General features: G+C 32.1%; 1 protein-coding gene across 1 annotated transcript; it reads left to right on the top strand.

Moving 5' to 3' along the window:
• The first annotated feature begins 1,930 nt into the window (after nucleotides 1–1,930).
• Nucleotides 1,931–14,504, top strand: VLN2 (villin 2). The gene is made up of 25 exons (XM_020355809.3): nucleotides 1,931–2,260; nucleotides 2,374–2,410; nucleotides 4,389–4,511; nucleotides 4,671–4,770; nucleotides 5,226–5,294; nucleotides 5,431–5,667; nucleotides 5,763–5,940; nucleotides 6,038–6,170; nucleotides 6,954–7,113; nucleotides 7,188–7,338; nucleotides 7,423–7,523; nucleotides 7,608–7,766; nucleotides 8,782–8,850; nucleotides 8,923–8,991; nucleotides 9,078–9,215; nucleotides 9,334–9,462; nucleotides 10,035–10,182; nucleotides 10,313–10,323; nucleotides 10,451–10,591; nucleotides 10,680–10,805; nucleotides 11,477–11,539; nucleotides 11,827–11,931; nucleotides 12,958–13,219; nucleotides 13,299–13,537; nucleotides 13,955–14,504. Exons 3-25 carry the CDS (start codon nucleotides 4,456–4,458, stop codon nucleotides 14,066–14,068), a joined length of 2,958 nt encoding a protein of 985 aa, XP_020211398.1. The 5' UTR covers nucleotides 1,931–2,260; nucleotides 2,374–2,410; nucleotides 4,389–4,455; the 3' UTR covers nucleotides 14,069–14,504.
• Nucleotides 14,505–16,811: the final 2,307 nt, after the last annotated feature.

Here is a 16,811-nt window from a genome sequence, read left to right on the forward strand (position 1 = left end):
TCTTCTATAACTTTGATGTAACTTGACAATGCAAAATTATTTTTAGACTCTTCCTGGCCCTTTAAATTGGTCATGAATTGCACCCTCCACATGCCATTTTCCTTTATGTTTCAACACATTCTGTTTAATTTCATTTATCTTCTCAAAGACATTTATACTCATTTAATAGGGTCACAATACTGATCGATAGATCAATTGATGTGTAACTACTTTTATTTAATCAGTCATTTTAAGTTAAAGTTTTGAATATATAACTACATTTAATACTCAGAATGTAACTTATAGTAATTTTACTAATCTCGAACATGATTATTTTCGATAGATAGGAGATGACTGCGGTATAGAAAGAAAAAAGATAAAATAAAATCTCGGGTCTACATTAATGCTCTAAGATTCAAATTAGTAATAAAGTTTTGCCTATGAACGATTCCCCAAATTCATTTGGAAATTTAGTGATCTAATGGGTTTATTGGTCTCACAAAACCTGCCAGCTAGAGAATTGGTGGAGAATTGATTAAACCACTCTAACACCGATAAAACTAGTGGTGAATTAGTTAGAATTCATTTTTATTTTTCAATTCAATTAATAATGTATTTCGACTTAAATAAAGGTTTAATATCAAGTTATAAGGGCCTACACATGAGAGTCTCGTGTAAGACATAGGATGATTTGTACGGCTTTAACTTTTATATATGTTGTGAACATGAATCCTCTGGTCTATTCAATATCTTAACTGTTAAGTTTTTACTCATTTTACAATATATGGAATTTTGACATACTGAGAAATATTTCTTTTCAAATGTAGCAACTTATAAATTTCAACGCTGCACTTATTGTTGTATTTCGGTAAGTTCTTAATTGATATTTAATAGTTGATTATTATTTACCTTTCTATTATTTTTTATTTCAAATGAAAAATAATATGATTTAATTTATTACATAACATTTGATATATATTAATTTTAACCATTTTACTTAGAATGGAATCATTAAATTGTAAATGAATGTTCTTTCCTATTTAATTTCAAAACAATTGGATATGAGATAGTTTATAAGAAATAGAAGAAGAAAAAATGTTCTAATTATAAAGAAGGGTGAAATTGTCGTTTACTCTCTCTAGCTAGATCAAGTAGTGTGCGCAATACCTAATACGTATCACTGTTAGTAAGTGATGAGTCGTTATCTTGAATGTAGTAACATATTTTCTTATTACTAATTAAAATTTATTAAAGTAAATAACGTTACTGTAACTTCCTTAATAAATTTCATTCGTTATTTTGTAAATTTTATTAATAAGAATGTGTTAAAATTAATATTCAGTAGACATGAGTTTTTTTTTTTTGTGATAATCATAATATTAGTATAAACTATTATGTTTGTGACTAATCAACTAACTAAAGTTTAGGAAGTTAAAAACATGAATTGCTAGTATATAATTTTTTTTATATCGTTAAATAATTACAAATAATCAATAATTAATATAATTTTTAATTAATATTACAAAATTCGACAAATTTATCCTATAACAGTTTGTGTAAACAAGCTAGAACATTTTAACCACCAACTCAAGGATTATTTATTCTTAAAAAATTTATTATGTAGCTTAGAGAAAACTTTCTTAACATCTTACATGAGATAACATGAAATTAGATTATATATATGACTTTCTCATAAAGAAAAAAATATATATTGACTTGAGCAGTGAGAATAGATATGGAGAGAGAGAACAGTAACATAGTAAAGAAAATATAAAGGGGGAAAGGAAAATCCAAAAAAGAATCCATGTAAGCAACCAGAAGGCCAAAACTAGCGGTTGCGCGAATCTTTACCTTAAAATAACGACTTTGCTTCATGGGTCTTATGTAATAAATAACAAACAACTGTATAAAACTTCTTTTCTTTTAACTTTTTTTTTTTATACACCAGAATTTCCTCGTTTGGTTTTCTTTTCATTTGTTTCACCAACTTGGCCTTTCATGTCATAATAGTGTCATTTTGATCGTCGTCATAATTCATCCATACCCTTCTCTCTGCAACTCTGAATTGTTTGAATCTCAAAAGGCTATAAAGAAAAAAAGTTAGAGAGAGAGAAGGGCACTCACTCACCACAGGCACAGCAATAATTCACTTTTCTTTCCAACAAGTATCTTCTTCTCTCTCTTTATTGCCAGCTCTGCAACCTTGTCCTCCCCATACCTTGTTTCTTCTTATCTCTCTCTCACACACAACACAAACCATCATCACGCATTGAGATCTCAGGTACCTCCATTTAATTTCCCTCATCACTGCCCCTTTTTCTTCTTATACTCATCTCACATTCAGTGCTCTTGCTCATCCTTGATCTCATGCTCTCATCGTTTTTTCTGATTCAGTGCCTTCGTTGCTGATCTGGGTCGGCACCATATTGTGGTAACTTTGATGGCTTCTTCTTGTTTAGTGATCACTGTGATTTTTGATCTGTTGGGCACCCTCTTGTTTTGATGTTGTTTTGTACTTTTGAGCTCTTTGATCATCTATCGGATTCTTATTTTGGTGATCTCACGACTGTATCCATTTGTTATGATTTGCATTGTTAATCAAGCTTTGATCAATTGTGTTGTTTTTGTTAGCTTTTAATTTGACAAAGAAATGGCTCAATGAGCATTATAAAAGAGAGGCTGGTAGATCTTAGTATTCAACTTTGTATCAACAAATCAAGTCGATCCCCAACATTATTATCCAAAATTCTTCGTTGTTTCAGCTTAGTTGCAGTGTTTACTATTTGATTGTCAGCTCAGAATCAGATCAAGCATGTGGTCAAAATTCCTTGATCTTTGGTAAAAACTATTAGGTGAACAGCTCTTATCCAGTGCATAGCCATCGCGATCGTAAACTATTTTCTGCTGTTAGATATCTTCACAGATTTCAGAACTGAAATTTTGAAATGCTGAATCCATTTAGCTACCAAAGACTTGGATTTGAGACATGTAATATGATGGAGTAAGCAGTGAACAAGCAATTATTAGCTGAACTCTTTGCAGCAATTCACATGTAGAGTACTTCAACCTGATAATTTTGCAGCCAGTTTGTATTATCTACCTGATCGGAGAAGTGACCAGTTTGGAATGTGACATGGATGATGGGTTGTTGTGCTAAGCAGAAGTGATCTACAGTTGGGATTATAATTGATATCAAAGGGACACTGGCCTTCTTCTATCTATTTGTTCGACAGTTAAACTTTAGTGCTTCCTATTATTTTAAATCCGTTAAGTGGTGAGAAATGTGTACATTGTAGTTGTACACATGAAAAGATGGATTTAATTATATACACTGCTTTTGTAGAGGGCTATATTTCACTGAGCAGGGCTGTACTTAAAGAGAGGTTATAGAGAATGTAAAAGATACCAAAATTTTGTGTCTGGTGTGACACAGTTCGCTTGTAATTGCCAATAGAAGATTACTTAAAAAGGATTTTCTTTTGTTATCAACAAGAACATTGTTTTAGAAAATTGAAACACGACATCTCATGCATTGAGATCATTAGTATTGAGGTTCATTGTATAGGCTAGAGTCTAACCAAATCATGTAATTATAGTAATTAGGGAATTGTATTATGGTATTTATTATGTCAATTTGTGCATCTCATGTATCTCTTTTTCTCTCTTTTTGTTTTCAACACTGTATCAACTTCAAGAGAGGCAACCTTCAATCCATGTTTCAATTGTGGTTTACTGGTCTCCCTTTGCCATGTCATTTTCCCAGCAAATTCCTTCTCCTTCTCTTCTCTGCAATTGTCAGTCCTCTTCTCCAATGACCTTTCTGGTCCATGTTTCAAATCTTAAGGACTTTTGCATGAGGGGTTGTTAGATATAAACCCATCATGAACCTTTAGCTAACATCTTAAGCTTTTAGGCTAGTTGGTTCTTGGCATCATGATACCAAATACAATGGCAGGCAAAGGCCTTAATTGATGGTAGTGCTTAAGTAGGCTAGCATGCAAATTCAAAAGACTCGGTTGTCATATTATAGATTCAGTGCAAGTATAGGATTGTAACCTTAGTTTGATAGGACTAAAGTGTATGTTCTAGTTAATTAATATATTCCCACAGATAGGTAAGTGTTTAAATTTTAGAGATTATTTTGGTTCTAACTAATTATGAAGTTAGTTTTGCTTTCTTGTGATTTAGAGCATAATGACAAAGAAGGAAGAAATCAATGCCCACTGCTCAGTTTGTCCTGTTTTATTTTATTTGTTAAAGGCACCAAACATAGAATACAACAACTTCTTTCCCGTTCTAATATCTACCAAATGCTATTGAACTTGTTGATGCTGCTGTTTCCCGTGCTTTGCAGTGATACATGATTTTCTCTTGTTAAAACATTATTAACTCTGTTTCCTCTCATGCAGTGGATTACTTTGGAATTTGTGGGTGGTGTTAGCTGAAAAGACGGTATTTTAGAAGGAATTTTCAGCCATGTCTAGCGCTGCAAAAGTGTTGGATCCAGCATTCCAGGGAGTGGGTCAAAAAGTGTATCCTTAGTAATGTCAGAGGAATCGTGAAGGATATAATTTTTTTCATTTAAAATTTTCTATAGTCAAGCACTATGTAAATGGTATTATTGTTCTAGTTATATAGTTAAGTATTGGATAATTATCTACTTGAGGGGTTTTAGACTTAACTTTTTGTAGAGGGACTGAAATATGGAGGATTGAGAATTTTCAGCCAGTTCCATTACCCAGATCAGAATATGGGAAATTCTACATGGGAGATTCTTACATCATCTTACAGGTGTGAGCTGTATCCCATATATCTCTTATGTGTATATAAACATCGCTAAACTTTGTGACTGTAGTATGGTGACGCTAGAAGCTGAATGTTGTGGAAAAAGTTCATTTTTCTGTTGGGCTGTGCACAACACCTAAAATTGCTTTCTAGTTCTCGTGAGACTCTAACAAACAATACGATGCCAATTGTGGTATTGCAACTTTAGATCAATGCACATGCACAATAGAGAAAGTGACTTTTATCCACATAGGACTAACAAGGGTGACTATTTCAATTTATAATTCTCTAGGGAAACAGCACAGCTTGTAGAAGCTGTACATAAGAGAAGCCTTAAGTCTTAAGCAAAATTCCTACTTTTACAGATGAAAGTCTTCAATAAAATTCTGTTCTTGAGTGGAAAGATAGATTTCTACTTTGTGTAAAAACAAATTGGGTGTTGATTTCAAGTTTATTTGCAGACAACTCAAAACAAAGGAGGCGCTTATTTGTATGATATTCACTTCTGGATTGGAAAGGATACAAGTCAGGTATGTTTGGACTTGACCTTGTGTTCGAGTTTCTTCCAGTTCACCGTATATGATGATTAACAGTTTAGATATTCATGAACCATCATATTTTGACAAAAGGAAAATCTCTATTCATATGGTGTGATTTTCCTTGTAGGATGAGGCTGGAACAGCAGCCATTAAAACTGTTGAACTCGATGCAACTCTTGGAGGACGTGCAGTGCAACACAGGGAAATTCAAGGGCATGAATCTGACAAGTTTCTGTCATACTTTAAGCCATGTATAATACCATTAGAAGGAGGTGTGGCATCTGGATTTAAAAAACCTGAAGAAGAGGAGTTTGAAACACGTTTGTATGTATGCAGAGGAAAACGAGTTGTCAGAATAAAACAGGCATAGTGTTCTCTGTTCTTGTACTTCATAAATTCAATGCAAATTCAATGCAAATTCATTGACTAAAAATGTGATACAAAGTGTTCCTTATGCAGGTCCCTTTTGCACGGTCTTCGCTGAATCATGATGATGTGTTCATCCTAGATACTCAGAATAAGATTTATCAATTCAATGGTGCAAACTCCAATATTCAGGAAAGAGCCAAGGCTCTTGAAGTTATCCAGTTGTTGAAGGAAAAGTATCATGAAGGCAAATGCGAAGTTGCAATTGTTGGTAAGGGCACAAGGCACATGTTATGTGATTGGAATATGTGTTCTTCAAGTGTATATTTTGATTTGTTTGTGACTATAAAATGTATCCCACATTGCAGATGATGGCAAGCTTGATACTGAGTCAGACTCGGGTGAATTTTGGGTTCTCTTTGGTGGTTTTGCTCCCATTGGAAAGAAGATAATTAGTGAGGATGATATCGTTCCAGAGACGATTCCTGCTCAACTCTATAGGTATTACTCTATAAAACCTTCTTAATTACAAGTCAATAAAATGAGTAGAAAACTGAATATAATCAAATATATTTATCTTACACTTCAAAAGGGGATATAGGTAGTTTTTGTTGGGTCAACACTACCTGCAGGAATGTTTCTCTTTTCTATGTGAATTTCATATCTTATCCTCCCTTTTCTTTATATCACCTAGGACCTAGGTATATAAAATTTGATTTTTTATTGCATTATAGGCAGCAGATGCTGGTGCTCAGAGAAGCGTACTGTGTACTTTGTGCTGGTTTTGAATGTGTTTTTTTATAAGACAAAAGAAGATATATTGATCAAAACCAGGGGGTTTGAATTCTCATTATGTCTGAAGTTGAAGATGTCATGTCACCGCTGTTTGCTGGCTTATACTAGGAACCATGATTATTTTCTTTTCTGCTGGTGCTATATATATTATAACCTTAAATCTTTATTTTTTAACTTTCTCTCTCCTTAATACTTTTAGCAGTATAGATTATTTTTTAGATCTTGTTAATCAATGTCCTTATGGCATTGGTTAAGTAATTAATATATAGAAATTTTTCATTGAAAACTATAATAAAATTATATGAAAGAATGTGCAGATACACTTTTCAATAAAAACTATCTACTTTTGATTCGTTAACTAGTTTCCTAAGAGCACTAGTTAACATTTTCCTTATCTTTTTGACTTCTGTTTTATTTCTCTATATTTTATGATGTGTGCACTATGGATATAAGTTTCTTGATCTCGAGGATATGACCTTGTGCTTGCAGTATTGCTGATGGTGACGTCAAGCCTGTGGATAGTGATCTTTCAAAGTCACTGCTGGAGAACAACAAATGCTATATATTAGACTGTGGTGCTGAGGTATTTGTCTGGATTGGCCGTGTAACACAAGTTGAAGAACGAAAAGCAGCTTGTCAAGCAGCTGAGGTAATGCCATTGCAAAGTCCGTTTCTTCATATGTTGGTTTGAAGTGGAGTCATTAATTTTATCAATATGTTTAGGAGTTTCTCACAAGTCAAAAAAGGCCAAAATCTACAAGGATCACCAGAATTATTCAAGGTTATGAAACACATTCATTTAAGTCCAACTTTGATTCTTGGCCATCAGGATCTTCTACTACCAGTGCTGATGAAGGAAGAGGAAAAGTTGCAGGTGGATATTATTTCTTTACACTTGTAATTGCCTTGGCTTTTTGTCCAGTCATTCATAAGTATGGTTTTTTTATTGTACTGTCAGCTTTGCTGAAGCAGCAAGGTATGGGTGTCAAAGGGGTGGCAAAAAGTACCCCAGTTATTGAGGAAATTCCACCTTTGCTTGAAGGAGGCGGAAAGTTGGAGGTGATTTTATTTTTTGTTTAATATGTTTCTTGGCTCAATTAAATTAATGCCAGTCAACATGAAAATATTATTTGATATTTCCAGGTATGGCAAATCAATGGAAGTGCTAAGACTCCATTACCTAAGGAGGATATTGGTAAATTTTATAGTGGAGATTGTTACATAGTACTGTACACTTATCACTCTAGCGAGAGGAAGGAAGACTACTACCTGTGCTGTTGGTTTGGAAAAAAAAGCATCGAGGTAATTTCAGTCACTCTGATTTGAGCTTAAAATGTATTGTGATAATTGTAATAATTTGTTTACATTCACTTCACCGTGCTTACTCTAAGACTGGCCTAGAATTTCCATGCTTGGCCAAAAATGTTAATAAACATTGTTATATGATTGTGTCAAAGTGGTTGATATTCCATATCAAGCTAGCAATGAGTGAGAGTGTGTGTGTTCAACTGCTGCTTTTGGTTGCAACCTCATCTGTCCTTCTGTACTTTAATCTTTTGGGACAAAAATCTATATCTTTTTACTAAATCATAAAAGATGGAACTTGATTCTTTGGTAAATAAAATTACTTTGGCTGAAAAATAGACTGTCGAATATCAGGGATTTATAGCAAAATAAATAAAGAAAACTAGTTTGTTACCAAGCCTGGATCAGAAAGGACATAATTGGCAAGTTATGAAAGAACAAAACACAGTGCAGACAAACCTAATAATACTACAGAGTTCTCTAATCATGGAGATTCTTAGGAAGAACATGTGCTGAGAAAAATAGAGAGGCTGTAAAGAAAATCCCCATTTTGAACAGCTGTATGGATTTCACTTTTACTATCCAAACGTTCTGTTCCTTTAAAGTTAATGTTTTCTTTTTTATCCTCTTTTCTTATCTGTGTAGCATAACATTTACTACATCAAAGTGTTTTTTTTTTTTTGGTGGGGGGAAGGGAGGAAGTATCTTTGATTAGGAAAAAAAGTTACCATGATCCCCACAATGGATTCTTTTAGGATGCAACTCTCATAATAGTACATATTTCTGCTTATGTAAATTGAGCTTCTTTATATAGTTCAATATTTTAATATGTTAATCTTGATTGTGTTCTCTAACAATTGTATATCTTCCATGACCCATGCCTTGATACACTATGAATTTCTCACTTCAAAATACTTAGATTGCAACTCTAATAATAACAATCCAAATCATTGTTGTCCATCTGCAAAGCACATGATATAACAACTTGACTTGTTTATGTGTTATTTTTCAGGAAGACCAAAGGATGGCTATTCGATTGGCTAACACAATGTTCAACTCATTAAAGGGTAGACCTGTTCAGGTATCAGTAGTGTGAATATCATGTTGGGGATGTTGATTGGAAACTGTGTATAATTGTAGTAGTTTCTTTCAGGGTTGCATATTTGATGGCAAAGAGCCACCACAGTTTATTGCTCTTTTCCAACCAATGGTGGTCCTCAAGGTCTCATTTCCAAAATCTAGTGCTACTTTTATTAATATATAGATTGTATTGAGTTAATTAGTTCATCTAACGTATGTCTGTTTCAGGGAGGCTTGAGCTCAGGTTACAAAAAGTTTATATCAGATAAAGGTTTGCCAGATGAGACATACACAGCAGAGAGTGTTGCACTTATTCGAATTTCTGCAACATCCATTCATAACAATAAAGTGATGCAAGTAGATGCAGTATGTTCCCATTTAAAATTAAACTATTCATTTTTGTCCACTATGGTTATGTTAGTTGCTTGTACTTGTAGGGCTTTTTTCTCTGCAAGCTGACCATAATTATGCTGTTCTTGTTCAGGTGGCAGCTTCATTGAATTCTACTGAGTGTTTTGTCCTGCAATCTGGCTCAGCTGTTTTTACTTGGCATGGGAATCAATGTTCCCTTGAGCAGCAGCAGCTTGCAGCAAAAGTTGCTGAATTTTTAAGGGTAGCCTTACTATATGTTCTTTCCTGCTCTCTTTTGTATTCTGTTCCTTTCTGCTTTGGAGTTTTTATGCTCTCCCTAGTTGTATTTCGCCTCTTTTCTAAATATATTAAAAAGTTGCTGAACTTCAAACCGTATCAGTTCAATGTTTTGGGTGTTCCACTTCATTATTCACGAACTATCGTATAAAATTAAACCATAACCAAGTTTCAGTCTCATAAAACTCAAACATGGAGTTTCCAATTTCCGGCAACTGGGATAGATTTTTCTTTAAGGGAAGAAGTTAACTCTTCTATATATTAAAACATAGCAAGCAGAAATGCTTTTAAATTTCTGTTGTTTAACATTATTCTTTCAATGATATAGATATTCTAGTAATTATTCAAATGGGCTTGGGATGACTATTTCTTGTGATTGTTCCCTAAGCGCATCCCTTGTAATGGGCTAAATTAGAGGCTATACCTCTGGCTTTTTCTTTTGGACCAATAAACTAATGATTGTTTTCAACATTTAAATTAATTAACAGTAGTTTACTTTACATGTTATTTGTTAACATATTAAAAATCCATGTCCAGCCAGGAGTTCCTTTAAAGCATGCTAAAGAAGGAACAGAAACCTCAGCTTTCTGGTTTGCAGTTGGAGGGAAACAAAGTTACACCAACAAAAAAGTCACTAATGACATTGTCCGAGACCCACATTTGTTCACTTTCTCTTTTAATAGAGGTAGAATTTCTTGTAACAGGACTTCTGTAAAAAAAAAAAATTCTATAAAATGGCAAATGTATTTACTGATGTTTGAATGTTCTGACCAATTATTAATTTTTCATATTTGTTTGCTACATGGATGTACCAGGAAAGTTAAAGGTGAGTTTGTGACTGCAACTTCATTATGTGAACTTTCACACTATTGCTAGGAAACTTGTCACATGTGAGTCAGTAACATTGGGGTTCTTTATGTCTTCTAATTTTTTTTTTATATTGCACTTTACAGTTAGATGAGGTTTACAACTTTTCCCAAGATGATTTGTTAACAGAGGATATCCTCATACTTGACACGCATGCCGAAGTGTTTCTTTGGATTGGCCAGTCTGTGGACCCAAAAGAAAAGCAAAATGCTTTTGAAATTGCCCAGGTAAACATGCTCAACAAATTAGAGCTTTCACTTCCCATATTTCCTTTTACTTGAAGTACTTGATTTATACTATAAATTTTGCCCTCAGAAATACATAGATAAGGCTGCATCTCTGGAGGGACTATCTCCTCAAGTACCACTGTATAAAGTAACAGAAGGGAATGAACCTTGCTTTTTTACAACATACTTTTCTTGGGATCATGCAAAAGCTATGGTATGTGCTAAAATGTCTAGGAACTCCCGTTTTTGTTTTCCTGTGTTCTTAAAAAATCTTCATTCTCACGCCTTTTAATCATTATGGCTTGTAAAGTTATAGTTTTCTGTATGTGTATGTTGATTGAAAACAGTATAATTCTTGGCTAACTGGGTGGTTTAGTAAAATATGTTATTGCCATCAAATATAGGGATGCCAACAACTTTGAAGTTTCATAACACAGGTTTTGGTTTTCAACTGAATCCTATTCCGTCATGTGATTCATGTAAACCAGTGGGACAAGACTGCTGTTGTTGTATAACATAGATTCCATCTTTAAAAATAACTATTGAGGCTCGGATTATATGTATAAAACAACTTCTCCCATGTATGAATCAGTGCTACTTGGTGCTATTAGTATATTTACTTACAAAATGTATCAAATGTATGTGTGAGTTATGTTTGCTATATTTTGATCATGATCCATGAGGCTTTTGAAGATAACTTAAGTCTAAAATGTTTTTCACCATTTCTATACAAATCTTTGAATACATGAAACAAAGTGAGCAAAAAAATGATATTTTTGGTAATTGTTAGTGAAAATTAAAAAGGGAAACAGATAACACTACATTTAACCAAACAGGCTCTTGATTTGTTGAATACCAATTAATTATCTTCCTGATGAAATGCAGGTTCCAGGGAACTCGTTCCAGAAAAAGGTGTCATTACTATTTGGGATTGGCCATCATGTAGAGGTATAAACTTAAGTTCTAATTTTCACGAGAAAATTGCTCCAGTTGAATCATGCAAAGACTAGTTGTATAAACTCCTACTTTTTAAGTTCAAGCAAATATATTCCTAAATTCCTACTTTTCAATATCACTTTTCTGTCTCAACGTTACTAGTTGTATAAACTTGTGCAGACTCATTGCTGTTGGTGTTAGGTTTAATATCTGAATTAATTATTGCAGTTATTAGTTTCTTGTTGTTTATGCATGTATATGCTAAACTAGGCTATACTAATTACTAAATCTCTTGACAGGAAAAGTCTAATGGGTCAAGTCAAGGGGGACCAAGACAGAGAGCAGAAGCTTTGGCTGCCTTAAATAATGCATTCAATTCATCTCCTGAGACAACATCCAGTCTGGTACAGCAACTTGTTTATAGATGATTTTCTATCATTTTTCTTCATTTTACAGTCAATGAACTTCAAACCAAAAGAAGATTCTCCTGATAAGAAAAGAGAGCATAGGGTAATGACAAGGTTTTATAGCACGTTGTGTACCTGATTTCTTTTTGTTCATAGTTGTGACCTGTAATGGAATTATTGAGTTTGGATAAGTACAGGTATGTTGAATTTAAAATCTCCAAATTCACCTGGTGAGCATAATGAAATGGACTTCTTGGGTTTCATTTTGTAAAATTAAGTCATGTCATGGGACTCAAGAGCTGTAAATTTGAATTATGAGTTTAAAGTATGCTCTATGATTGATTATGGGGTTGTAGTTTAGTGTCAATGGAGCCAACTCAAACAAAATGACTTTTTTCTCTTAAAAGTTATATGCTGATTAACATCAAGCTTTCAACAAGGAATTAATACCTCTACAAAGAAATACAGACTTTGTAGTTGTACAAGTTTAATTGCCTCATTTGCATCTAGGAATCCATTCAGTTTTACCTTATAAAATCGTCCAACTTAACAACACCTAAATACAAAGATAGCAAGGTCTAATATAGTTGTCATTGTTCTTATTAAAAACTCTAATTTACCCATTCAACCGTACAATCCACTTGGTGCAACATTAAAGTGGATCCGACATCAGAACAATAGAAGTCTTTTTCTTGTATAATCCCTGCATATTGTATATGGAAGTTAAAATAATATATAGCCGTTTCTTTTTCTTGATATTTTTTCGTGAATGAAATAAAGATAATAGATTCAGCCTAAAGCAGGTCGCATTAAAGAGAATTAGCATTGCCGGTGCCCTTCTACATTCTGTGGACATTCATCCAAACTTCTAGGCATCCAATTACTAAAGCCTAAATGGGGCAAAAGAAGCACTAATTTTTAAACAACATTTTAATGTTCAATTGGGACATTGCTGATAATTTTAATAAAGCAAAGAAACAATTTGGTGCTTCTTTCTAATTTTTTCTACTCTGATTGACACAGGGTAAGTCGAATGGGTTAAATCAAGGAGGGGCAAGACAAAGGGCTGAAGCCTTAGCAGCCTTAAACTCTGCATTTAATTCATCATCTGGAACCAAAGTTTATGCTCCTAGAGCAACTGGAAGAAGTTCAGGATCACAAAGAGCAGCAGCAGTAGCTGCACTTTCTTCAGTTCTTACTGCTGAAAAGAAGAAACCTTCACCTGAAACTGAATCTTCTCCTGTGGGAAGCAGTAGTAGTCCTGTCGTGGAAAGTAGCAACTTCGGTGAGAAATATATTTCTTGTTGGCTATAGGTCCAATGTGTTTGGTTGTGGTTATTTGACAAGTTTGAATTCTTGTTCAGTTCCAGATACAAAAAGTGAAAGTGCCCCTTCTGAAACGGAAGCTGTTGAAGAAGTTGCAGAAGCCAAGGAGACAGAAGAAGTTGCCCCTGAAACTGGTACCAATGGGGATTCAGAACCAAAACAAGAAAATGTGCAAGATGGAAATGACAGTGAAAATAGTCAAAATTTCTTCAGTTATGAGCAATTAAAGACTAAATCTGGTAGTGTTGTGTCTGGAATTGATCTTAAACGGAGAGAGGTAAGTATTTTGCATGTTATTAATTTGATTAATATACTAATATGTGTGAAAAATATGTATACATCCCTAAATTTCGAAATGAGACAATCACTATGGTTTCCAATGAATTGTATTACTAAATGATAAAGTACCCCAATGCTATTAGTTTTAGGATTTAATAGTCATGCACTATGAATGTAAAAAGCTTCACATTATCAACAAATCAAAAATCAGTGTTGGTATGACTTTTAAAGTAGTTAGTGTAAAAGACAACAAACTTATCATACTGTGTAGCCTATTTTCTCTTAATTTTATCAGTTAGCGAATGATCTTTGTAATATTTGAAATCCTCGAGGGAGATATATGATTATACCTTTACTTTTAATGCTTTGGGTTGATGTTAACATTTTTTTTCCTTCTCCACTTGATGTTGCTTAGGCCTATCTGTCAGACAAAGAGTTCGAATCTGTATTTGGAATGAGCAAAGAAGCATTCTCTAAGTTGCCAAGATGGAAGCAAGACATGCTGAAAAGGAAAGTGGATTTGTTCTAGACTCAGACACAATGAGCAGCATATATGCTGTTTTTGCATCCTAATATATCTTGAAATGCACTTATCTGTTGGGTAGTGTGGTTTTTTTTGGTATATATATATACCCTACTACTTGGATTCCTATGCATAATGGACGTAGCTATATATGGTTAGTGTCCAAGTTTGAATGTGGCGCTGCCTTGGAGAGTGAGTTTTAGTTTCTCCTTTTAAATTGAGCATGCCTCTTCCTCTTGTAATGTTCACATATTATCGTAGCAATAAACACAGTGGACAGGATCAATTCTTTCATTTTGTCAAGTTTGTATTTTAAAAATGTGGCTTTTTGTTTTGTTTTTTTTTTCCCTTGTTGCTATTGGTTAGGGAGGCGGGTGTATATGTATTGCATGTTATACTGAATCTCAATATAAAGAATGAAAATTTGTTTGTTTGTTATTTATCTATGGCTATGAATTATGTACAAGTGTTGCTTCGTTGCTTGTCTTATTATTGTTAATTTCTAATACATGTCAAAAAGGTGTTTGAATAAAAATATGATAGTAAATTATAGTTGTGATAAAGTAAAGAGGTGTCAAACGTGTGAAAATCTAGGCTCCAGTGATCCAAACACATCTTAAGCCTCATTAATGTAGTGTTGGAAGGGTTACTTCCAAGTTCCAACATTGTTGTATTGTATGTGGCTGTCTTCCCATAATTTTTTTTGAAAACCTTTATGAAGAATGTGTGATACGTGGGTGTATTTATATAATTAAACTTATCAATTGTGATTAACCTATCCTGACTCATTATCTACGGGTTTTCATTTATAAGTTCTATGTGATTATTTTCAGGTTAAGCAGGTATATTTAGGGCAATTTAGATGTCATTTTTAAATTATTTTACATTATTCTCTAGTTGAAATATGAATTTCATCTTGATAATTCATTTAATTTTTAATGCGATCTTTTGGAGTATTATGTAAATTTACTAAAATGAAACTTTAATTTTGATTAGAATAATGTGCATCCATCTCACAATGACTGATTGTGACTCTCATTTTAGTATTTAAAAAATATTTCAAAATAAATAATTTTTCACTTTTTAATATAATATTAATTATTTTCTTTTTTAAAAAAAATTATTCAACTATTATAATTTAAAGTAATATGTTTTTACAGTAAAATTGTATCCAAAAGTTATTGATTTATTATTTTTTTAATTTATGAATAAAAAAATTTAAATGCAGTCATTGTAGAACTGAAGAACTATATACATCTAAGAAAGCTTTATCCATACAAGTATGCCACCATTTTTGTTGTATCACTGATGCGTGATATATTAAAGAAGTATGATTTATCATTCACAATTATCCATTAAATTAAGTGTTATTTTTGCTTTATTAAAATAAATGCTAAATGATAAATATATATATATATATATATATATATATATATATATATATATATAATTATCAAAATAATCCATGGATTTGTAATTGTTGACATATGAGCACTTAAAACTATCAAGTTGCCTTGGTGAATTACTCATATGGGAAACAACATCTAAGGATCTTGAATCTTGTTGAAAATAATAATATGGAAAACTATGAAAGTCCATTGCAGCTTTTGAATTTTGTGCATCTTTTTAACGGTTACTCCATCACCTATTTTCAATTTATCAACCTACAGCTATCACTTTGCCTCCTCAAAATAATAATTATTATCATTTGGAGATAGTATCTCGTTTTTCAAAATTCTAGATCACAAGGAGTTTGGGCTCCATAAGATTCTGTAACCTGCTTTGCAAGAATCTTTAAAATTCAACACTTTTTCATTATTTGTGAGGTACGTTCCTTTTCAAAACCCCTAAACTTTAAACATTTGAATAAAGGTAAATTAAATTTTACTTTTCTGAGAATAAATGATGCCTTCTTCTTTTTAACTTTAATAATTACACTTTTTTAAAGATTTTATTATTCTTTAGTCACAATAGTGAGCAAGTATAAATTAAAGAGTAATAATAAGCCTTTATATATAGTTTTATTCTCATTACAGTTTTGATTTTAAACATCTTTTATTGATTTTAAAATTTTAGAAGATGCATGAAATTAAATTTTTAAATACTTTTGTTATTGATTTTAAAAAATTTATTTGAAACTTTTATTTTATCTTATAAGATTCCAAGTTTTAAGATTAATAGTAGGATGTTCATCCAATTAGGTCAATCCGATGAATTCAACAATTCAAATCAAACTAATTAAATTTAATGTTGATTAATTTGGGTAACATATTTACACATTTAGAATTTAAATCAAACTAATTAATTTATATTTTATTTTATTTTTATTTAGTTAACAATTAATATACATGTATCATTTTGATTATTTTGAAAATATTTTTATATTATAATATGTACATTTTTAAATTTCTTTTCTCAGATACTTAAAAACTCCAAGAAAAATAATATTGTAATATATTAAATGTCATTTTCAATTACTATAATATATTCAATTCCTTAAATAGATTAAGAAAACAAAACCAAAGAAATTATATTACAAATTTATTAATTTAATAAATTTTTGACGATATATGAATTTAATTAATATTAAAAAATTTATTTACTTTTTAAAAAATTTATTTTATTATAATTTTTTGGATATTTGATGATCCATATTAAATCAATTTAATCAACATTGAGTTAGTTTGATTTGAATTAAAAAATATTATAAAATTTGAGTCAATCCAAATTAATTAAAATTATTTAAATT

The sequence above is a fragment of the Cajanus cajan genome, chromosome 6 (genome assembly GCF_000230855.2).
Source record: "Cajanus cajan strain Asha chromosome 6, NIPB_CcT2T_4, whole genome shotgun sequence".
Taxonomy (NCBI): domain Eukaryota; kingdom Viridiplantae; phylum Streptophyta; class Magnoliopsida; order Fabales; family Fabaceae; genus Cajanus; species Cajanus cajan.

Excerpts from the sequence above, each read along its gene's own strand:
- VLN2 (XM_020355809.3), top strand. The coding sequence starts at position 4,456 with ATGTCTAGCGCTGCAAAAGTGTTGGATCCAGCATTCCAGGGAGTGGGT. Across the intron at positions 4,771-5,225 it reads ATTCTTACATCATCTTACAG|ACAACTCAAAACAAAGGAGG; the intron begins GTGTGAGCTGTA and ends GTTTATTTGCAG. Across the intron at positions 7,767-8,781 it reads TTGGAAAAAAAAGCATCGAG|GAAGACCAAAGGATGGCTAT; the intron begins GTAATTTCAGTC and ends GTTATTTTTCAG.